At 49.0% G+C, this 23,503-nt stretch overlaps 1 protein-coding gene across 12 annotated transcripts in view; it reads right to left on the reverse strand.

Annotated features, from left to right (window-relative positions):
- The window catches only part of LOC112545673 (uncharacterized), a 37,821-nt gene extending 17,998 nt beyond the window's left edge, over positions 1–19,823 (reverse strand). For 3 of the 12 annotated variants that reach the window (XR_012898460.1, XR_012898462.1, XR_012898466.1), the window contains exon 1: positions 18,462–19,630. Coding sequence is in view for 4 of the 12 variants with exons in the window: in XM_075913683.1 (XP_075769798.1) it covers positions 6,051–7,180; positions 18,462–18,693 (1,362 nt within the window). In the remaining 8 variants the exon portion in view is untranslated. The other 9 variants (XR_012898465.1, XR_012898464.1, XM_075913684.1 and 6 more) reach the window with 8 other exon arrangements.
- Between the last annotated feature and the right edge of the window lie 3,680 nt (positions 19,824–23,503).

The raw sequence follows: 23,503 nt of genomic DNA on the forward strand, positions 1-23,503 counted from the left end.
GAAAATAATATGTGCAGTTTGGGAGAAGTTTTGTGAACATCACCATGAATAGGAATTAACTCATACATATGTATATTTTAGAAATGTCCGTCTGTGAGTCTCTTTGCTCAAGTACTCCTAAATGGGAAGAGCTAGGACCACCAATTTTGGTTTACAGCTTCTTCCTATCCTAACGTAAAGCAAAGCCAGGGTTTGGCTGTGCCAGGACAATGGGCTGTGCTGGGAAAGGGACTGTTTTCTGTAACATTGAAGGGAGGGGCACAGAGAAGAGGGATGCAAAACTGAGAGTAGCCAATGGGGGTGCTGAGCCTGCAGGGGAAAGCTATATGCAGAGTGGCCACTTGGGGGGGGACGACAGTCATACCACCAAAAGAGTGACCAGCAGAGCTGGGGCTCTGCCATCTTGTCTGTCACCAGACCAGGTAAGTAGCTCCCCCCCCCATCCCAAACCTTTCTCCTCCCCTAGCCCTTGCCACAGCACCAGAAGGAGGTCAGGGAGCTGGGAGGAGACAGAAGGCCGCAGGAGGTGTGAGGGAGAGAGAAGGGCCCTGCTGGCCATTGGAAACTGGGGGTAGGGGGAGAGGCGGAGGGGGTGAGAAAAGGCCCTGCAGACAGGGAAAGGAGAGAAAGTCCCCTCTGGCCCTGAGTGCCTACTCAGCGCCCAACCCTCACTTTTGCCTCGCCCTACCTACACCCATCACCAGCCCCCTGCCCTGAAGGACCAGGGCAATGCCAAGCAAGTCTTGTAGTTACTTTAAATGCATCTTTCATGCTTCAGTTTTTCCCACATATACACAAGTACACACACAAGAGACTATTTCAGGACAATGGAGAAACACACACAAGCCCATGTTCCTCAAAGTCATAGAGAAATCTACCAATAAAAAACCTTCCCACCTCCATGTGAAGCGGACAGGAGGCTGCAGACAGGAGAGTTTGAGAGGGCGCACAAGAGATCCCGCCACTGAACAGGCTGCCAGAAGAGTGGACTAGCTTTGGCGTGAGTGAGTGAGTTTGCTGGACTGTTTGTTTGCATTTTGTTTCTGTTCTGTTGCAGGTGATTTCAGTTACTGTGGCGGTTGGAACTGTGTGACTGGGAGTGTTTAATCTTTTGTTCCCTTGATTGCCTTTGATCAGCCTCACACAGCCTTGGGATCAGCCTCACACTGTGTCGCTATCGAGGGGGTAGTCCTGACCTGACAGGGAAGCTGGGTACGCGCAAAGATCAAAGAGCGCAAACGGCATGAACTGTATCCTGCGCACGCGCACCCAGCTGGAAACAGCTATACAAAGCATCTGAGCTGTGGTGCGGGACAAGCCATGAGTGAAGCACCCACTGGGACCACTCTAAGAGGAACTCATGGATCATTTCACAGCTCCTGGTCTGTTGAAAATTCCCACATGTCCTTGCTGGGCACTGGGTTTGAAAAGGATTCAGATGCTCAGAGAAAACTTTCCCACATCAGACAAATCCAAAATCTTCCCTTCTGGTTCCTTTCTTGCCAGGCTGGAGTGCCACTGCTTTGCTCAGCTGTTTGCGTACTGTGAGGGATGCACCTTGTGGTGCCAGTAACCAGTTATTAAAATGCAAAGTTATTGCCCATAAGACAGAACAGCAACTCAATACCTTGTGTTCCTGGACAGCTTCCTGTATGGGAACCACTGTCTGAGCTCTGTGAGCATAGGGGTGGGTGGAAAACCAGACAGGTAGAAGAAGTCTGATCATCTTCACAGAACAGTTTCAGATCTTCCTGCTGTTCCCTACACACCCTGACTCATCCAGTTTCCTTTGCTGCCTCCGGACGCTGTTTCTGTCTGTCACCAGCTGCCTATCTGACCTGAGGTTTCTCTGTTGCATAGTTTGTCTTTACTGGGGGCCATGCATGAGCTGTCAGGGGTGTGGTGAAAGCAGCTCATTCCCTCCTTTCCTGGCCTGCCAGCAGCACAGACACACTTTGCTTCAACTCTATGTGCCAGAAAAATGCCGTTCACAGAGTTGTGGTGCCCACGTCTCCCTAAGGACAGGCTGGTGCAGCATGAGTGCCAGGGCTCCCTGCACCTGCCCAGAGGAAGGCACCTGCAGGGCAGAGATTTAGATGGAGCCACAGATCAGGGGAGAAAATCTAGGAAACGGGGAGATTCTGGGGCTCAGAGAAAATGCGTGTGAACAGGGAAGGTTGGAATTAACCCACATCCAGTGTGTGTCCTACCCTGTGTGTCTGGGCAGCCTCATCCAGGAGCAGCACCCAGTGAGATCTGTGCTTCGGGGATCTCCAGCAAACCACACACATGGCTTCCCCATCCTCCTCAAAGAACAGATCCAGGGCTTTGCCATGTCTCTCTCTCACATTCCCATTGCCTGGTTTCAAATCCACTTGTTTGAGTTTTTCCACGATATTTGCTGGTGGGTAGTTATTCCTCAGAGCCCCTTTCTGGGTTTGGGCTCTACAGCTGGGGTAGTACAAGAGGTCAGAGCCCAGCTCTGCCCATGTCCCACAGTGCTGCATGATGCAGCATCGGTGGAAGTTGTACCCACAGTGTAGGGTCACTGGGTCTGAGACATTCCAGGCAGATGGGACATTTGGCTTCCTCTTGGATTTCCCGTACAGGAGTTGCTGTGGCCATGGCTGTGTGCTCTCTGGGCTTCTGGTCTCTCTGCAGCAGAAATGGTTTTGCTGACAATGGGCAGTGACATCACAAGGGCCTTTTGCAGCACCTCAGCTTATTGGCTAAAGGAGGTTGTGAGGTGGTGACCTCACAGAGAGCCCACGACAAGGGCCAGGTGGGACAGGCTGCAGGGCAGGGTCAATCCCAGAGACCCCCATGGTTTTGTGATTAGGAGTCTCGTTATTGAGGCCATGAAAATGAAATGCAAATTTTGGCCCTGGTGCGTCTCACATTCTTCTATTTCTATACAGCTATAAATATTTTTAACTGTCTCTTCAACCCTTCACCGCTGAAACAACAAAAAACATGCACACAAAAAAGAGGTGGGGTGTGTGTGATGAGGGAGAAAGAAGTGAAAAGAAAGAGGAGTTGGGAAAGAAAAAGCAGAAGTTGTGTGTGTGTGTGTGTGTTAGGAAGGGAAATAAACAATAAACAATGAGTTAGGAAGGGAAAGAGAAGGCAAAAAACAAAATACAGGCAGCAATAACAAATTTAACCTGCTAAAAAGAAGGGGGGCTTCACAGGCAGACAAAACATCTGGACGCTCTGGCCCAGCTCGAGGAAGATAGTGGAGGTTGCCACTTCATCTTGCAAACTAATTGCGCTGCCTTCATTTCCAGGCTGGATACCCACTTGGGCAGCATAAGGGAACCCTCCAAAATCCTCTGGGATCAGGCATTCCCTAACCAGAGGGAGGCCGGAGGTATGAGATACCCGTGCCACCCATCCCCAGGCTGTGCTCGTTTGAGAGGCCCCCCCCCCCAATTTCTCTATGGCTCTGACCTGGGCAGGAGAAGGGCCATGACCTCTCTCACTTCCCCTCCTTGGGGACCAATCTGCCTTAGCATAGGGTTTCCTGTGTAGGGAAAGCTCATCTGGCTCATCCCTCTCATGCTTGTGTTAAGAAGGATGCAAGTTGGGTCCCCCTTTAACTTCCCTCCCTTGCCCCAGATTACAAATTGCAGTCCCAGTTCCCTTCTGCTCTTCCCACTGGGCTCTGAGCATCATTGAGTTTCCTGTATTCCCTAGGATGGGCTGGGGCTTGTTCTGGGAACCCTGAAATGAAGCCCTAACAATTCCCTTCAAGCTCCATGGGCTGCTGTTTTCATTCACCTCCTGCTTCAGCCTGTCGCTCTGTCTCCTGTCACACCCGTCTCTGCCGGGCCACTGCCTTTGCTGGGCGAGGCAGGGTTACTGCCCAGGGGAGTTGGCTCTGCCCTTAGCCTTTCTTCCTTTTCATTATATTTATTTGTGTTGTTCCTTTGAATTATGTTTTTATTATTGCTGCTCTTTGCTGAGAGAGCTACTGGGAGGCCCCAGGTTTCCAAAGACCATTACCAGCTTCCTCTACAAAATCAGTAACCTTTTCCCCAAAGCCACTGTTAACTGATCTCTCTCGCCTTCTCCCTTTCTTCTCAACTAGTCCCATTCCCTATGACATTTTCCACTCCTCTAGACTACCAGCCTGAGCCATGAGACTCAGTACTGGAATGTAGCTGTGAATCAAATCACAGCCAGGGCCACAGGGGATATCATAGAGAGCGCCTGTCCTGCTGTCCTCTCCTCTTCCACAATCCTTCCCTCCTCTCCATCGCTCATGACTAGCTCACCACATTTGCTACCCAAAGGTTTCAGAACCCAAAGCAGTGGTCAATGAAATACTGCTAGGTGACATCAGGAATAAAACAATGAGGCCCCAGGTCCTCTGAATAACAAATAACTGATACAACCAGAGAGCTTTTTTAAAATTAGGTTTTAAGCAAACACACACACGTGCACTAAATAGACCCGTAATGCAAAGCATTCCAAACATTATAATTACCCAAAGACTGAGACAGTTTGAGTAATTAATAGCTGGGTTTCGGTGAGCTTCCTTCCATCCAGTTGCTGGGGAGTTTAGGTACCAAGTTCTTGCCTGAAGAAAAACTCCCTTGGATTTCTCCAAAGTAGACTGATTTTTTTATAGCTACCTTAAAGCACATAACACATCCTGATGCCTAGTGGATCACCATAGGAACCCACTGTGGGTCACTAATTCATCGAGTTTTAGCAAATAATGGTTATCAACGCATTTTAGTTATAACACTTATACATTACAGACACTTAAAACCAAGGTGAGCTCTTTAAACATTCCTTGTATGGTACATTAACTTTTTGTCCCACTGTGATAAGCAAAACTGGAAATATGCAGTTATTTGGCTTTGACTCTCGAAGTCCTAAATATTAGTCCTAGCTGTGCAATATTTGGTTTTCAGCTACCAATGGCTGGACATACAAAATAGCTAATGTTAGGTTCAATTCTCCCACAAAACCATGACAGCTTCCACTGTTTAACAGCCTTTAGTGAGGGACCTTCTCAAAAGCTTCCTGAAAGACAAAGTACACTATATCCCCTGGATCATGTTTGTTCACATGTTTACTGACCCCTCAAAGAATTCTAATACAATGGTGAGGTATGATTTCTCTTTACAGAAAGCACTGTTGATTTCTCTCCAAAAGGATCATGTGCATCTCTATGTGGGATAACTCTGTACTTCAACCTATGTCCCTGGCACCGAAGGTAGGCTTCCCCACATGGAATGCCTGGGATTGCCTCTGAATCCTTTAAAAAAATTAGCATCATGTTAGCCATCCTTCAGTCAGATGTTGCAGAAACTTAAGGAACAGGTTCCATACTATACTCAGCAGTGCACTGTAGGCACCCAGGCTGTTGGCTGCCCCCCAAGCTACAGTGCAGTTCAGAAGCCAGGGGAAGGCAGGCGGGGCCCAATCTGGCAGGTCTGACCAAGGCTGCTTCTCTCTACACAAAATAGCCTGGGAAAGGGTGGAAGGAGATGGTTCCCTCCCAGCTTTGAACCCAGAGGCTCAGGTGCTTACTCAGGATAGGGAAGCAAGCAGTTCAAATCAGCACCAAGTCATTTCTTGCACGGTAGTGGAATCACATGCAAACCCTGTCACACATTCCACTTTATGTTTAGAAGAATTTTCCACAACCTGCAGCAGTTAGAAAGCTGTACTATTTTCCCTATTTCTAACACTTTTCTTTCATGCTATTTGGAATAAAGATATTTTTCACAGAATCATAGAACACTACAGCTGGAAGGAACCTCTAGAGGGCATCTAATCCAATCCCCTGCCCTCATGGCTGGACCAAACACCATCTAGATGATCCCTAACTTGTTCTTAAATTACTCCAGTGATGGAGATTCCACAACTTCCCTAGGCAATTTATTCCAGTGCTCCACTACCCTCACAGGAAGTTTTTTGTAATGTAAAATCGAAAGCTCCTTGTTGCAATTTAAGCCCATTTTCCCCACAGTCAGAGCTATTAAAAGGGTTCTTTGATGTTCAAAAACATTTCAGCTACAATTGAACCTTTGTAATTAGTCAGAGCAGTTATAAGGTTTCTCTCCTATGTGTGTTCTCTTATGTCTAACAAGATCTGATCTCTGATTGAAGCTTTTCCCACACTCAGAGCAGCTGAACGGTTTCTCCCCTGTGTGGATTCTATGATGTTTAATCAGGTTTGAATTCTGACTGAAGCTTTTCCCACACTCAGAGCAATTGAAGGGCTTCTCCCCTGTGTGGATTCTCCTATGTCTAACAAGGTCTGACCTATGACTGAAGCTTTTCCCACACTCGGAGCAGCTGAACGGTTTCTCTCCTGTGTGGATTCTCCTGTGTTTAACAAGGTCTGGCTTCTCACTGAAGCTTTTTCCACAATCAGAGCAGTTGAAGGGTTTCTCCCCTGTGTGGATTCTCCTATGTCTAATAAGGTTTGAACTCTGACTGAAGCTTTTCCCACAGTCAGAGCAGCTGAAGGGTTTCTCCCCTGTGTGGATTCTCTGATGTTTAATCAGGTTTGCATTCTGACTGAAGCTTTTTCCACACACAGAGCAGTTGAAGGGTTTCTCCCCTGTGTGGATTTGCCTATGTCTAACAAGGTGTGAGCACTGACTAAAGCTTTTCCCACAGTCAGAGCAGATGAAGGACTTCTCTATTCTGTGGTTTTTCTGGTGTTTAATAACACCTGATTGGCAATGTAAGCTTTTCCCACAGTCAGGGCAGTCACAGATTTTCTCAGTTGGATGCATTCCCTGATGGGTAATAAGCTTTGAGTGCTGATTGCAGTTATTCCTACAGTCAGACAAGTTGAAGGGTTTCTCGCCTGTGTGGATTCTCTGGTGTAAAATGAGGACCTGTCTACACTGGAAACTTTTCCCATAGTCACTGCAAGGGTAGGTTTCCTCTCGATGGGGGATTTTTTGTTGAACAGTTTCTCTGTTCTTTTTTATGTGTCTGTTCCTGTGATAGGATTTACCCTGTCCCTCCACTGCATGGTTTCCCTGCTGTTTTTCTGGGCTATGCTGACTTGCATAGGTCTCTCCCTGCTTAGGAGTCTGAAAAAGGTGCCCTTCATATATTGACAGTAACATCCCATGTGGAGCCACTTGCTCCAGACTTTCTTGCTGAAGACTTTCCTCATAGTTCTTCCTCAGCATCCCATCACCTGCTGGGATAGAGACAGAAACCAGACAGGAGTCATTCGCTGTGCTGTGCTGTGCTGAAAGGGGAACAGGAAAAGGGAGAGAAAACATCCAAACAAATGCTGTGCAGGTTGAAATTGCCACGGCCCTCCCTCATCCTTCATGAAAATATGGATTTTCATAAAGCTTCTTCTAGACAGGCATAACTCATCATGTAACATACCATTTTTACTGTTACAGTCTGCTGAATCTGTATGTGCTATTTCTGTGCCTGTATCATTCTTGTGTTGCGAAGTTAGTCTTATGAAGTGTGCATCTGGTTTTAAGTCTAAATGTACTAATGAGGACCATTATTGATATGTTAGGAACGTAGCGACTCAGTACTCAAACCAACCACCAATGATGATTACATTTCTCCTGTAAGTCCAAATTGTGGTTGATCCTAGAAAGTCACATGACTGTGCCACCTGGTACTAGATTCAAGATGGATTCCAATACTTTTCCATGAGTATGGAGAGTGTGAACACATGTTCTCACATTGGGGGAAAGCCTAAGTTAGGAAAGGAAAGCAATCAGGGCTTTGTCTTCAGCTGGTCTTAGAAATTGCCTCATCTACTGCAATAGATAGGAGGAGTACTGACTAGCACCTGGTAACCAGGTGGTTAAACCCATTTTGGAAGGGGGGCCACTTCACAAATTTCAGAAGTGGCCATGGGCCAATCCAGAAGGGGCAGGGTTAAGAACTACACTGTTGGGAGCTTTGCTTGGCTTGGGGTCTCTGCCAATGGAAGGAACTTGGAGCAGATGGCAGGGTGCTGGGGGCCAGCCTCCTCCAGAGTTGTCTAGTGTGGAGGCTTAAGAGTTCACATAACACCAATGGGAGCTCTTGGCCCCGCTACTAACCTGTTGCTTGTCAGCTGCTGGCAGGCACAAGCCCTTTGAACAGAAGCAGTTGAAAGGGCTCGTGCCTCCCGGACAGTGGGACTGAGAGCTGTGAGCCCTTTCAATTGCTTCTGTTTAAAGGGCTTTTACCTGCCAGGTGGCTGCCAGGCAACGCAACTGCCCAGCAAGTGCGAGCCCTTTAAATAGAAGCAGTTGAAAAGGCTCATGCCTCTCTGGCTCCCAGGCAACGCGCTAGGGGCAGGAGTCAGCAACCTTTTAGAGGTGGAGTGCAGAAATTTGACTTATTCGCCTCTATGTACAGGGCAGAGTGCTGGTGATACTTTTTAAAGTCAAAAAATAGTCCTACTTACAGCAGCTTCATTAATCAATAAATTAAGACGCAGATCTTTAGTGCAAGGGTTGGCAACATTTCAGAAGTAGCGTACTGAGATTTAACTTATTCACGGATCTGTGTGCCGAGGGAAGGAGAGGCAGGGGCAGGCTGTGTACAGTGACCTTATTTTCTGAACCAGCTGCAGCTAGTGAGAATGGTTTAATTTAAATTATGAAACAGATTAAGCATTTTAATTTTCTCATGTTAGTTTATCAAACTTCATTTTAAATAAAGTAAAATATGTCACACACAAAAGGTTTCAATGTTTTATTTATGGCAGGAGTGGGGAACCTTTTGGGGTCAGGGGTCACTGACCCACAGAAAAATCAGTTGGGGACCACACAAGTGAGAAGCAAAAAAACTCCTTCAAAAACACCCAGCGCTCACTGATGTGGCCCCAACTGATACACATCACTCCTCTGATGCCTCAGCCTCACCGGGTGAGGGGAAACGGAGGCCTGAGGTTCAGGACATACCATAAACCAGATTTACTTTTCTGGGGTTCCAGAGTTAGTGGATTTTATGGTCCTCCTTAGGCTCTGGGGTAGGGACAAAAATAAGGGGTTCAGAGTGCAGGATAGGGCTGCCAGCAAATAGGATAGTGATGGGGTGCAGGATCTGGGAAGGAGGTGAGGTGCAGAAGCAGGCTGGGAGTAGGGTGTCTTGCCAGGAGGAGGGAGCAGGATCAAGAGAGGGTGCAGTGCATGGCCAGGAGAAAGGGTGTAGGAGCAACATAGATGAAGAAGCAGGGTGCGGTGTCTGGCCAGGAGAAAAGGTGCAGGAACAAGTGTCGGAGCAACCCAGATGTTGATGGGGAGGGGAAGTGACAGGATTGGGGTGAGGGATCTGAGCATGAGGGGGGACCTTACTTGGCTTCATGCCCCCTTGTAATAGTGGCTGCAGCCACGCAGTCCCAGCCACCCCAGAGGGAGGCCCCGCTGTCACAATGGTGGCCACACAGTCCGGGGCCAGCCCTGGAGGAAGGCCCTGCTGCCACATGGTCTAGGGTTAGCCCCAGACATGCCGCTGCTGTGCAGCCACATACTCTGGGACCAGCCCCAGAGGCTGTAGGCACTGCTGCCGTGGCCACGTTGCCCCGGACTGCGTGGCCATGGCGGCAGTGCCTACAGACTCTGGGGAGAGCCCCAGACCACGTGCCTGCAGCAGCGGCGCCTCCAGGGCCGACCGCGGACTGTGTGGCCAGGGCACATCCAGTCCCTGTCAAGGCACCACTGAGTAGCCTCAACTCCGGCACTGCTTCCTCCGTCCACAGCTTAACTTGCTGCAGGGAGGGGAATCACCCTCCAGCAGCTGTGTTGGGGAGGAGGAATGGGGCTGAAAATCCTAGAACTGCCTCGAAGTCATAATTTGAGGCCATAAGGAATTTCTGGACAGTATTCCTGTGGAGTCCACTGAGGTCACTGTCCTAGGATGTGGGACTGCTGACCCGCCACTTATGGAGGAAGAGGTGGTGCAGGGTGAGCACTGGCAGCTGGTTACTTCTGGCAGCAGGCAGTGTTCCACCCCTGCTCCTAACCCTCCCACTGTGTTGTTACACTATACTTTCTGCAGGAGACAAGGCATCACCCCCCACATTGGAGGAGATCAGGCCTTGCACCACCAAGGTTGAGCAGTCTCCTGCCACCACTGCGAGGAAGAAATGTAGGGTAGTGGTGGTTGGAGACTCTCTTCTGAGGGGAACGGAGGCGCCTATCTGTCGCCCTGACAGTTCATCTCGAGAGGTATGCTGTCTGCCAGGGGCCCGTATCCGAGATGTTATGGAAGCATTGTCGAGGATTATCCGGCCCTCTGACTACTACCTCATGCGTCTCATCCATGTGAGCACAAATGATACTGCCAGGTGTGACACTGAACGGATCAAGCGTGACTACAGGGCTTTGGGAGTACAGGTGAGGGAGTTTGGGTGCAGGTGGTATTCTCTTCGATCCTTCCTGTCAAAGGTAGTGGCCCGGGCAGAGAGAGGTGCATCCTGGAGGTGAATGCCTGGCTGCGGCTTCCTTGACCACGGGGTGCTCTTCCAGGAAGGACTGCTTGGCAGAGATGGAGTTCACCTTTCCAGGAGTAGGAAGGCCTTGTTTGGACACAGACTGGCTAACCTTGTGAGGAGGGCTTTAAACTAGGTTTGACGGGGACAGGTAAGTGCTGAATGTGCGGGACTGGGAGATGGGTTGGAAATGGGGGGAGACTATGGCCTATAATGGCAAGGAGAAAGGAGGGTCAGGGCACAACAGGGAGGCAAGATCAAATCAGTATCTTAGATGCCTATATACAAATGCGAGAAGTATGGGTAATAAGCAGGAAGAACTGGAATTGCTAACAAATACAACTATGATATCATTGGTATTACAGAAACCTGGTGGGATGGGACGCACGATTGGAATGTTGGTATGGAAGGGTACGGCTTGCCCAGGAAGGACAGACAGGGAAAAAAGGGAGGAGGGGTTGCCTTGTATATTAAAAATGTGGAGATGAACGTAGGAGATAACCCAGAGAGACTCTACACAGCTAAGCTAAAAGGGGTAAAAAATGAGGGTGATGTCATGCTAGGAGTCTACTACAGGCCACCTAGCCAGGTGGAAGAGGTGGATGAGGCCTTTTTTAAACAATTAACAAAACTATCCAAAGCCCAAGATTTGGTGGTGATGGGGGACTTCAACTATCCAGACATGTTGGGAAACTAACACAGCGGGGCACAGGCTATCCAATAAGTTTCTGGACTGCATTGGAGACAACTTTCTGTTTCAGAAGGTTGAAAAAGCTACCAGAGGAGAAGCTGTTCTGGATTTGGTTTTAACAAATAGGGAGGAACTATTTGAGAACTTGAAAGTGGAAGACAGTATGGGGGACAGTGATCATGAAATAACAGAGTTCATGATCTTAAGGAAATGTAGAAGGGAGACCAGCACAATTGAGGTAATGCATTTCAGGAAGGCAGATTTTGATAAGCTCAGAGAACTTGTAGGTAAGGTCCCACGGGAAGCAAGACTGGAGGGAAAAACAACTGAGGAGAGTTGGAAGTATTTCAAAGGGACGTTAAGGGCCCAAAAGCAAACAATTCCGCTATGTAGGAAAGATAGAAAATATGGCAAAAGACCAGCTTGGCTTAACAAGGAGATCTTGCATGATCTCAAAATAAAAAAAAGAGTCCTATAAAAAATGGAAACTAGGACAAACAACAAAGGATGAATATAGGCAAGCAACACCGGAATGCAGGGGCAAGATTAGAAAGGCAAAGACACAAAATGAGATCAAACTAGCTACAGGCATAAAGGGAAACAAGAAGACCTTTTATAAATACATTAGAAGCAAGAGGAAGACCAAGGACAGGGTAGGCCCACTGCTCAGTGAGGAGGGAGAAGCAGTAACAGGAAACTTGGAAATGGCGGAGATGCTCAATGACTTCTTTGTTTCGGTCTTCACCGAGAAGTCTGGAGGTGTGCCTAACATAGTGAATATAAGCAGAGAGAGAGTAAGTTTAGACGATAGGATACAAAAAGAACAAGTTAAAATCACTTAGGAAAGTTAGATGTCAGCAAGTCACCAGGTCCTGATGAAATGCATCCCAGGATACTCAAGGAGCTGATAGAGGAGGTATCTGAGCCTTTAGCTATGATCTTTGAAAAATCATGGAAGACGGGGGAGATTCCAGAAGACTGGAAAAAGGCAAATATTGTGCCCATCTATAAAAAGGGGAATAAGAACAACCCAGGAAACTACAGACCGGTCAGTTTAACGTCTGTCCCAGGGAAGATAATGGAGCAGGTAATTAAGGAAATCATATGCAAACACTTGGAAGGTAATAAAGTAATAGGGAATAGCCAGCATGGGTTTGTGAAGAACAAGTCATGCCAAACTAATCTGATAGCTTTCTTTGATAGGATAACGAGCCTTGTGGATAAGGGAGAATCGGTGGATGTCATATACCTAGACTTTAGTAAGGCATTTGATACGGTCTCGCATGATATTCTTATTGATAAACTAGGCAAATATAACTTAGATAGGGCCACGATAAGGTGGATACATAATTGGCTGGATAACCGTAGTCAGAGAGGAGTTGTTAACGGTGCTAAATCCTGCTGGAAAGGGATAACAAGTGGAGTTCCACAAGGGTCTGTTTTGAGACCCATACTGTTCAATATCTTCATCAATGATGTAGATATTGGGATAGAGAGTACGCTTATTAAGTTTGCAGATGATACCAAACTGGGTGGGGTTGCAACTTCTTTGGAAGATAGGGACATAATTCAAAATGACCTTAGCAAGTTAGAGAAATGGTCAAAGGTAAACAGGATGAAGTTTAATAAAGAGAAATGCAAAGTGCTCCACTTAGGAAGGAACAATCAGTTCCATACATACAAGATGGGAAGTGACTGTCTAGGAAGGAGCATGGCGGAAAGGGATCTAGGGGTCATAGTGAACCACAAGTTGAATATGAGTCAGTGTGATGCTGTTGCAAAAAAAGCAAATATGATTCTAGGTTGTATCAACAGGTGTGTTGTAAGCAAAACTCGTGAAGTCATTCTGCCGCTCTACTCTGCACTAGTTAGGCTTCAGCTGGAGTACTGTGTCCAGTTCTGGGCGCCACATTTCAAGAAAGATGTGGAGAAATTGGAAAGGGTACAGAGAAGAGCGACAAGAATGATTAAAGGTCTAGAGAATATGACCTATGAAGCCAGGCTTCATGAACTGGGCTTGTTTAGTTTGGAAAAAAGAAGATTAAGGGGGGACATGATAGCGGTTTTCAAATATCTAAAAGGGTGTCACAAGGAGGAAGGAGAAAATTTGTTCCTCTTGGTTTCTGAGGACAGGACAAGGAGTAATGGGCTTAAAGTGCAGCAAGGGAGGTTTAGATTGGACATTAGGAAAAAATTCCTAACTGTCAAGGTGGTCAAATATTGGAATAAATTGCCAAGGGAGGTGGTGGAATCTCCCTCTCTGGAGATATTTAAGAACAGGTAAGATAGACATCTGTCAAGGATGGTGTAGACGGAGCTTGGTCCTGCCTTGAGGGTGGGGGGCTGGACTCGATGACCTCTCGAGGTCCCTTCCAGTCCTATGATTCTATGATCCAGCCCCCTGAGAAGCTTTTGCCCACCCCAGGGTAAATTCAGGTAGCTAGCAAAGATTCCATGCCTGATTTCTTTGTGATAGAAATGTAGCCGTGTTAGTCTGGGGTAGCTGAAGCAAAATGCAGGACAATGTAGCACTTTAAAGACTAACAAGATGGTTTATTAGATGATGAGCTTTCGTGGGCCAGACCCACGATTTCTTTGTGTGGGAGAAAAAACTGGAGTTGAGAAACAGAATGATTTAAACCCAGGCAGGACTACCATGCCTCCAAGGAATACAGAGCATGGACGTGAGCTGAATAAAGAAAAGATTGGAAGTATGTAAAAGAAAAGTGGGTCTAGTCGCAATCAGGGTATTTTTTTTCTTTATTTTGTGGTTTAGTTTCAACTGCTCTGTGTGAATCTATATCTCTCTTCTCCTCTTACCATCTAAGTTTTGTTTCTAGAGACTTTTCTGTGTTTTAATTTGCTTTCCTTAGTTGCACTATAACATCGAATAACCAAGAATGCTTTATCAATTTCATCTTTTTGTAATAAAAATCACTGTAAGGTGATTATTTGATTCGTGTGTCCTATCGTGTGTGTGGATGTGTGATCAAGACTGCAGCTTGTTTTTCTCTTTTCAAGCTCTTTTGAGGCAAAAGAGCTTGAGGTACCCCTACAGGTAGATTCAAGTGTTCACCCCTTGTTTTAGGAATGAAAGAAAATCACCTGATGGTGGCAGCTTGTTTGTTTATTTCTCAGAGGCAGGGAATCTGTGACTGGGAAGTTTTGGTAACCAGTACCTGTAGAGGCAAGGTTTTTAAGCTCTCTTGGGGACCCTCACCTTCTGCACTCAGGGTGCCAGAGTAAGGAACAGCCCTGACACCCACCATAAGGTGACGCACATGAAGAAACCTGAAAACAAAAAGCTCTAAAGAACATTGGAAAATCTGTAGATCCCCAGGAAAGAATACAGAGCAGCTCTGTGACTAAGTATTTTACTTTATTTTACTTGAGATAAGAACAATTTAGGATAAGAATTTACATGCAATGAGTTTTAGTGTATTAAAATTAGCTGGAGCCTATTTTTATACTAATGAAAACACTTCTGTTTATTAACATCAGTGCAAATCATTCTTAGCTGGGAGAATGACCGCTGTCCATCTCTCTTTCATTGAAAAGGGGGTGAACTTATGACCTTTCTTTGTGTAAAACTTTTACTCTCAGTAATACAAATTCATTTGGGCTGTGTCTAGACTGCATCCCTTTTCCGTAAAAGGGATGCAACTTAGACACATCGCAATTGCAAATGAAGCGGGGATTTAAATTCCCCCCGCTTCATTTGCATAAACATGGCTGCCACTTTTTTCCAGCTAGGAGCTTTGCAGGAAAAAAGCGCCAGTTTAGACTGGGATCTTTCAGAAAATAAAGCCTTTTCCGAAAGATCCCTTATTCCTCTTAAAATAAGGAATAAGGGATTTTTCGGAAAAGGCTTTATTTTCCAAAAGATCTGCATCTAGACTGGCGCTTTTTCCTGGCAAAGCTCCGAGCCAGAAAAAAGCGGCAGCCATGTTTATGAAAATGAAGCAGGGGGGGATTTAAATCCCCGCTTCATTTGCAATTGCGATGTGTCTAAGTTGCATCCCTTTTACGGAAAAGGGATGCAGTCTAGACACAGCCTTGGGGTTTTTGTCACTTTGGGGGTTGGTTTCCTGAGTGCTGAAGCCTTATAGCTAAGCCTTCCTGGAGCTGAACTGGTTCAGCTTCTGTGTTGCTGAGCTGGGGGCAGTAACCTCAATTCTGTGCTTTGGCTGGGGGAGAGCAGAGCTTCTGGCCCAGCAGGACAGAGTGGTAGGGAGCTTCCAAGGGTAGGAAGACGGGCGTTGGTAGCTTGATCAGCAGCACACCAGGGGACAACCCCAAGTGGATTTCTGTGATCCAATCCATCACAGAAATATCATGACCTAATTTCACCTTCCACCTTCAAAACCCTTCCCCAGAGGAGAGAGTCCATCCTTCTCTGCTGGGAAATATTGACAAACCAGTGTAGTATGTGAACCCCTTCTGCTTATTGCTAAAAGAAGCCAGGCTAGCAGGCTCCAAATGGGCTTTGGCAACAGTCATGCAACAAACAAGTGTGTGTGTGTGTGTGGGGGGGGGGGGTTTGGGTGACAGAAAGGCCCCCATGTCCTTCCTGCTAAGATCTCTGTTGAAATTGCTGAGAAGCTTGTCTATGTGCCCTCAGGGGTGTGTCTGTCAAGGCGCCAAGGCAGGCAAACTCTAAACAAAAAAAAAAAAAGTTACCTGGTTGGCTGATGGCTGGCTCCTGCCTCACCTTCAGGGTTGCTCACCTAGCAAGTATTCCTTGAATGATGTGTTAGTCTAGTACTAACAAATAAAGAGGGATGGAAGATTAGAGGTAGATGGATTCTTCAGGAGGAGCTTGTCAGGGACTTTCCCTCTGGATACATAAAATCATAGGGCTAGAAAAGACCTCAGGTGGTCAACTAGTCCTACCCTTTACCCCACTGGTCACCAACCAATAGATTGGGATCTACTGGTGGATCTTGGAGCCTCTGACAGGTGATCCTAACTGATTTGGTTATCAAATGCCAGCACTTTAGCTGCCCCCCCCCCCCCAATGCTGTGCATCTCCTGCCCTTTGCCTTGAAGCTGTCCCCTCATGAGCCTCCTGCTTTCTGTGCAGAGCAAGGGAGGGAGGAGGGGTGTTGATGTCAAGGTGCCCACTCTCCCACCCTGTATCTTATCTCTGCAGAGAAGAGGCACAGCAGGACTTGGGATGGAGTTTGCTGGCTGCTTTTGGAGGGCCAGGGCAGGGGTGAGCCTGCCTTAGCCCCCCTGCACCACCATCCAGGAGCCACCTGAGGTAAGTAATGCCCAGCTGGAGCCCACATCCTGAAATCCTATGCCAGTTATGACCCCTCCTGCACTCCAAGCCCCTACCCTAGCCCTGAGCACCCCTGCATCCAAACACCAATCCAGAGCCTGCACCTAGAACCTCATCTAGCACTCCAATTGCCTGCACCAAGATCAGCCCCTCTCACTCCAAATCCCTTAATCCAAGACCAGAGCCTGCACCCCCCACCCTCTGCCCTAGCCTGGGGAACGTGAGGGAGGATGGAGTGAGCAGAGGAGGGCCTCGGGAAAGGGGCACAACATAGGCGGGACAAGGGTATTTGGGTTTGAGGTAGATCTTGGATTGCACTTAAATTCAAAAAGTGATCTCATGCTTAAAAAGGCTGGAGACCCCTGCTCTACCCAAAGAAGAACCAACCCCAACAAAATCATCTCAGCCAGGATTGTGTCAAGTCAGGACTTAAAAACCTCTAAAGATGGAGATTCCACCACCTCCCCAGGGAACCCATTCCAGTGCTTTACCACCCTCCCAGTGAAATAGTTTTTCCTAAACTAGACCTTCCTCAGTGCTCCTTGTTCTGCCATTGGCCGCTTCTAGCCCTCCCCTGCTCAAGAATCACACTCAACTTCGGGAATTACTGATGTTTGGGAGTGTTTTACTAACCAGTTGCAGACAAGTATAAATGCTTGTAACATGGTCCTGTTTGTGCCAGCCAGCTTTTGCGGAAAAACTTGCTGTCTACACTGGCCACTTGAATTTCCACAAGAACACTGACTTCTTACTGTCTGAAATCAGAGCTTTTTGCAGAAATACTATGCTGCTCCCGTTCGAGCAAATGCTTTTGCGCAAAAGGGCCAGTGTAGACAGCTCAGAATGGTTTCGCACAAAAAAGCCCGGATCACGAAAATGGCGATCGGGGCCTTTTTGCGCAAAAGCGCATCTAGATTGGCACGGACACTTTTCCACAAAAAAGTGCTTTTGCGGAAAAGCGTCCGTGCCAATCTAGACACTCTTTTCCGCAAATGCTTTTAACGAAAAACGTTTCCGTTAAAAGCATGTGTGGAAAATCATGCCAGTCTAGATGTAGCCTGTGGGTGTTGCCAATGATCTTCCCTTCCTCACAACCCTGGAGAGCTGGGATCCACAGCTCCTCCCCTCGCTCCACCCAGATCACATTAGCTGTGGAGACTGGAAATCCTGTGTGGGGGAGCAATTAATCAAGTGCTGATCTTATTCATTAAGGTCTGCGCCATTGCTGCTTCCAGAGCCAGGATCTGAGTTGCCCACCCAGAGAGGTTCCTTCCCCACTTTGTAGAGACTGGGCTCTGGCTGGTACAAGATCCCAGGACACGCTCACCTGCAGTAAAGGTGTATCCCCTCTGTCTTGGGAATGGCCCAGCTTATTCTCTGTGGGAGCCAAGTGCTCTGCTCCATTTTCTAAAGTACAACACAGCCTCCCTTAGTGCCTGTTCCATCCCCCTCTCTCAGGGCAGGACAGGAACACACTGCTCAAAGGGGAGCTCTAGTGAGGGCTGTCAGGTCTGACACCGAGGACCACAGGCAGGGCTCAGACTGCAGCTGCCACATGGCAAGTCACTAGGACTTGGAGAGAAAGAGCCCAGCAGAGCTCTAATTCCCCAAGGGCCCTGCCCACAAAGCTCCTGGCTGGGGGGCTCAGCTCACCCTGCTCTTTGGTTCAGATGCTCTACTTGGGCCAGAAGGAGGCAGAGGAAGTTCTCTGAGCAGCCAAATGAATCTTTGGCTGGCTGCCTCAGAGCCTACTATGAGCTACCCTGCAGCCCAAACTGCAGAGTGACACCTCTGGCCAACTCACAAGGGCAAGATGGTGGGGAAGCACATTGAGACCATGGCTGTGGGAAGAGCAGCCCCACTGTTATGTGCCTGAACCTGCTTCCCCTGGGAGGGGCCATGGAGGGAACAGTCTTTCACACAGAAACCAGGATTACTGGGGCTGATACTCCTGACATTGGGGGGCAGGGGGCAATGAGGGACTCTGAACCAAACCCAACTGCTCCAGAGCCCACCCAGTCTCCGACACCAGTGGGGATAGGAATCCTTACCCAACCAGCTCACAGCCTCATAATTCTCCTGCATCACATCCCAGTAGAGTGCTCTCTGCCCCAGGTCCAGCAGGGCCCATTCCTCCTTAGAGAAATACACAGCCACCTCCTCGAAGGTCACTGGCTCTGCCACAGCCATCTCCTGTCCCTTGCTCTGCAGGCCGGGGGCTGAGCTGGTGCAAGGCACAGGTGTTCTGCAGCCTGTCAGGGGGAGAAGGGTAATGGGAGACATTTCAGAAGGGGCTTTAATCCTTCATAGGGTCATTGAGCTGATTAATCAAAACTTATAGATTTGTCGATAAGGGAGGGTCACCTGCTACCCCCACTGGGTCTCTCCCCTTTGAGATGTGCAAGAACAAGCTCCAGCTCCTGTACATTTCAAAAGGAGAGTCCCAGGGGCTTCCCTCCACCCCACTCTCTCCCTCTGAAATGCAGAGGAGCTGCCCAAGGCTCTTGTATATTTCAAAGGGTGAAAGGTAGTAGGAACTCAGGTCAGTGGGTTCCCCTTCTGTGTCTGTTCCTTTGCAATGTATAAGAGCAGCTCACCCCATTCCTGCCGCCTCCTCTGCCCCCTGCAGAGATGGTACTAGAGGAAACCACCTTATAAGCCAGCTTCCCCAGCACAGGCTTGTGCTGCCCCCCCGTCCTGCCTCTCTCTGACAGGGGCAGTGGAGGGGGAAGGATCCCTCAAGTTCCTTGCTTAAGGGCTAGCTGACTAGTCGCTTACAGCCCTAACCCTTCCACCCCCCCCCCACCTCTGTCCTTGTTGACACCCCTCAACTTCGGGCAAATGCTTGGGTCCCGCTAGTCCATGCACCGTGCCCACAAGCTGCACCCCAAATCCATGTTCCCGTCTCTCTGCACCCGGCCTGAGGTTCGGCATCCCCGCGCCAGCAGCGAGGGGAGTGGGTGCTGGGCGCGTGCTCCCCGGCCTGGCGGCGGGGCCGGCGCAGCGACAGCGCATGGCAAAGCCCCCGCGCGGCCGCCACTGACTGGCAGCAGCGGCCGGGCCCGACAGCCCCGCCCCGCCCGTGTCCAGCGCCCGGCTCGAGTGTTCGCAGCAGGAGCCCTTCGCGGGGCCTGGGCACGAGCCGAACAGCAGCGCGCGCCGACCCCACCCCCTGGCGCGTGGGGCGCTGCCGCCCACCCGCCCGGCCTTTTCCCGGCGCGCGCCCTGCACTTGCAACCTGCATGCTCTCGCCCGGGAAGCCCAACCCAGCTGGGCTGGGGCGTGGCCAGGCAGCTCCCGGTCTGAGCTATGCCCTGGCGCTGACCCGGGACTGGAGTCCCTGGCCGCTGCGCACGAGCGGCCTGATCCCCGCGCCATTCCGTACGGCCCCGGCCGAGTTTTCAGTGCGTTCCCCCCCCCCGGCTCCGCCAGTTACTGCGCATGCGCCTCGCGCCATGTGGCGCGAGTTCTGAGGGAATCGTTTGTGTAGTACTCGCCGCGCTGCTGTTTCCGCTTCCGGGCAGCGCCGTGGTGACGGGAGGGGCGGGGCGGGGGCAGAAGGAATGGGAGGAGTCGACGTGAGGCGGGGAGGGGCAAGGGGCGTGTGGGTGGGGGGAGCAGGTGACGTCTCAGATGGGGCGCTAAGGGGAGCGGGGTTACCCCACTGCGGGTCCCCTGCTTATGGGCTAATCCAGGGAAAATCCATTCAAATGCCTTGATGGGAAACCCTTCGACTAGTTAAATTTAAAATCCCTGGTTTAAACCCTTCCCTGCGCATTTGCCACCCACTGGGCTGCAGGGAGTGAAAGTCACCTCTTGAACAGTAAGTTGCCAAAACTCTGGCGCAGGCGTCAGGGCAGAGGGACAGCAGGCCCGTGTCGCCCCTCACTAGTCACCTCTGCTTGGCAAGTGCACTTTTAAAGGTTGTAACTGATAACCCATTGGGAGGGAGTTGCAAGTGCTTTGGACCACACGCTAAACACAGTAGAGAACACCTGCCGAAAAAAGAAAAAGCAGCAAACCTCATTGTTGTAGGTAAGACACAAGAGCTGTGTCTAGACTGGCATAATATTGCGGAAATACTCTTAACGGAAGTTAAAAGTGTTTCCGCAAAAGAGCGTCTAGGTTGGCACGGATGCTTTTGCGCAAAAAGTGCTTTTGCGCAAAAGCATCCGTGCCAATCTAGATGCGCTTTTGTGCAAGAAAGCTCCGATGGCTATTTTAGCCATCGGGCTTTCTTGCACAAAAAATTAAGGTGCCTCTTGACACTGGCCCTCTTGTGCAAGTATTCTTGCACAAGAGGGCTTATCCCTGAGCGGGAGCGTGAAAGTATTTGCGCAAGAAGCACTGATTTTGTACATTACAAAGTCAGTGCTCTTGTGCAAATTCAAGTGGCCAGTGTAGACAGCTGGCAAGTTTTTGGGCAAAAACACCTGCTTTTGCGCAAAATCTTGCCAGTCTAGACGCACCCAAGAAGCAATTTTTATGCTGTACTCCATGCTGATTAATCCTCAACTGAAGTATTGGCAAGGAAGCCTGAAACATGACAACAATCACTGGGTCCACTGGAATTTGCTAGAGTGTTTTACATTAGCAGTTTCTGACACTTTAGACCAGTGTTTCCCAATCAGTGATACGAGTACCCTTAGGGATACTTGAAGTCTGGGGGATACGTCAACACAACTGAAATTTGGAGAAAACTGAAATTTGTGTGTCTGAAAACTGTAGATTCTGGGGGTACTTATAATTGTATTTGTTTAAAGGGGTACTTTATAAAAAAAAGGTTGAGAAACACTGCTTTAGACTACACTGCTCCCTATAGGACTGTGCTACATTTGGTAGCAATGTCTGATAATAGGCAGGGAGCAGTTCTATATAAAGAACTGTATGGAACTGCTCTCTGTAGGATTGTGCTACTTCGGGTAGCAGTTTCTTATAGGACTAGTTTCTTATGCTCCACTAATCAGAATGTGCTACCCAAAGCACATTGCTTACAAGGGAGCAGCTTTCTACACAGCACCCAGATCTGGCTTCTAGCCTCGCTCCCTTCAGTCCCATAATCCCCCCCCCAACCTGATCTACCAGGGCTCCATCCTCCCTGCATCCTCCTTCAGCTCCCTGATGTTCCCACATTCCTGAGCCCCTCAGTGCACACCCCAGCAGAGCAGCAGCCCCGGCCCCACTCCCTCCCAAAACAGGGGACAGAGCCTGCAGCTGGTGGAAGGGTGGAGTGTTAAGCTCTTAGCTCCTGGGAGCTGCATGCCCAGGGATGTGGAACCCAGCACAGGCTGCGGTGCCTGGGGCAACCCAGGGGGATGATGCAAAAGCCATCAACTTCCTGTGCCGGGAGCTGCTGCAGGACAAATGAGATTATAAGCTCTGTCTCTCCCACCTGCACCCCAGGGTGTGCCTGCCCGGTAACACGCTACTGCCATCAACGTGGGGCGCTGGGGCCCAGTCACAGCTGGACAGTGCCCAAAGCAAGAAGCATGCGGAGCTCTGTGTGTGTACCAGCCCCTGCCTGCACCTGCGAGCATAGTGAGGGCAGCAGCCTCAGCCATGGCTACTACTCATGCTCTGCTCAGGGCGCCTGCGCAGTGTGCCTTGAGGAGCAAACTCTGAGACCAGCTGCTCGTGTCACTACATCCTGGTGCGTGTGGGGCAGGGGCTGGAGTGGAAGCAGAGCAGAGCTGTTCAGGGGCAGAGGGGACGGAAGTGACGGGGGGGCGGGGGAAGGGATGAAGAGGAGGCGACATCTGCAATATTTGCAAAACCGGCCAGTGGGGCAGATGTGGTGTGTTTCCCATTTCTAGGATGGGGCATCTCAGGGCTCTTCCCAAGGCTGTGATCAGAATGGCCAAGGCAGCTCTTCCCTGCTGGTTAAAGTGGATTTGCCTGCTAAAGGGGCTGGATGCAGGGAAATGTTTTAGATACAAACACTACCATGGCCAGACCTTGTTTTAGGGTCTAAAGAATCCCTGATCCACTTCTGTGTCTGCTTAAAGCTGATTGGTTCATACTATAACCCAAGAGTGGGGAATCTAAAGTTCAGGGGCCTGATGTGGCCCCTGGCTTGCCTAGGTCCCAAGGTTCAGGGACCCCTTCCACCGCCAGCTTTCTAGTTTCTTGCCACTCCTTGTGGTGCTGGAGCACACACAACCTACTAGGCTGGGCCCCGCTAGGCTATGGTGTGTGGAGAATGTGGGAAGTGTCTTTCTCTTTCTCAGTCAGGCGCCATGTCAATGAGGAATTTTATTTATTTAGTTGTTTGTTTGTTTCTCAGTTGTGTGTGGCCCTGACGGATTTTTCTGTGGGTCAGTGGCCCGTGACCTAAAAAAGGTTTCCCACTCTTAAATTTGTTCATGGAGGGAAATTGATGTATGAAATCACAGGGGAGCAAAGTCTGTGCAAGGGCCAAACTGACTGTATGGGTGGGAAGATCACACAGCTGGCTGCAGGACCATGGGAGGGTGTCAGCCGACGGTCAGGGCTCCCTATATCTGTCCCTAATGGACCCTGTCACCTGGGAGTGACACAGATCCAAACGCCCAAGCTCTTCCTATAACTGTCCCTTTATGACCGGCTGAAGTTCTTTTAAATTGTGCTTGGTTCTGTTACAGTAACTGAAGGAGTCAGGTTAAAACTTAAACAGTTACAGGTTTATTGAGGAAGCTTATAAATCATATGGTTGCAATGGCTATTGCTCTATTTCTTAACTACTAGCAAAATATAGATCTTAAAAATGGTTACAAAGAAGATAAAGATAGAAAAATAGAAATAATGGTACCAAGTAACAGCTTACTCTTTCTATGTGTACACTTAAGACAGAGGACCACATCCAGGTACAATTTTTACCCCCTTCTGTGCCTCTCGACTCCAGCATGTCAGGCCAGGGCCGGTCCCTCAATTCCTAGGAAAGACGAAAATACGAGGTGGGCATCCCCATAGAACCTCGGGAGGTCAAACACCTAACCCGACCAGCAGGTAGAGGGTAGAATGACACTCAAAGTGAGTGTGTGCTGGACCCATCTTTATACTCATGGGGTCACATATTTCTCTTTCTTGTCTGTCATGCCAAATGGGGCTGGTCTGT

Source organism: Pelodiscus sinensis, chromosome 32 (assembly GCF_049634645.1).
Source record: "Pelodiscus sinensis isolate JC-2024 chromosome 32, ASM4963464v1, whole genome shotgun sequence".
Classification (NCBI taxonomy): Eukaryota; Metazoa; Chordata; order Testudines; family Trionychidae; genus Pelodiscus; species Pelodiscus sinensis.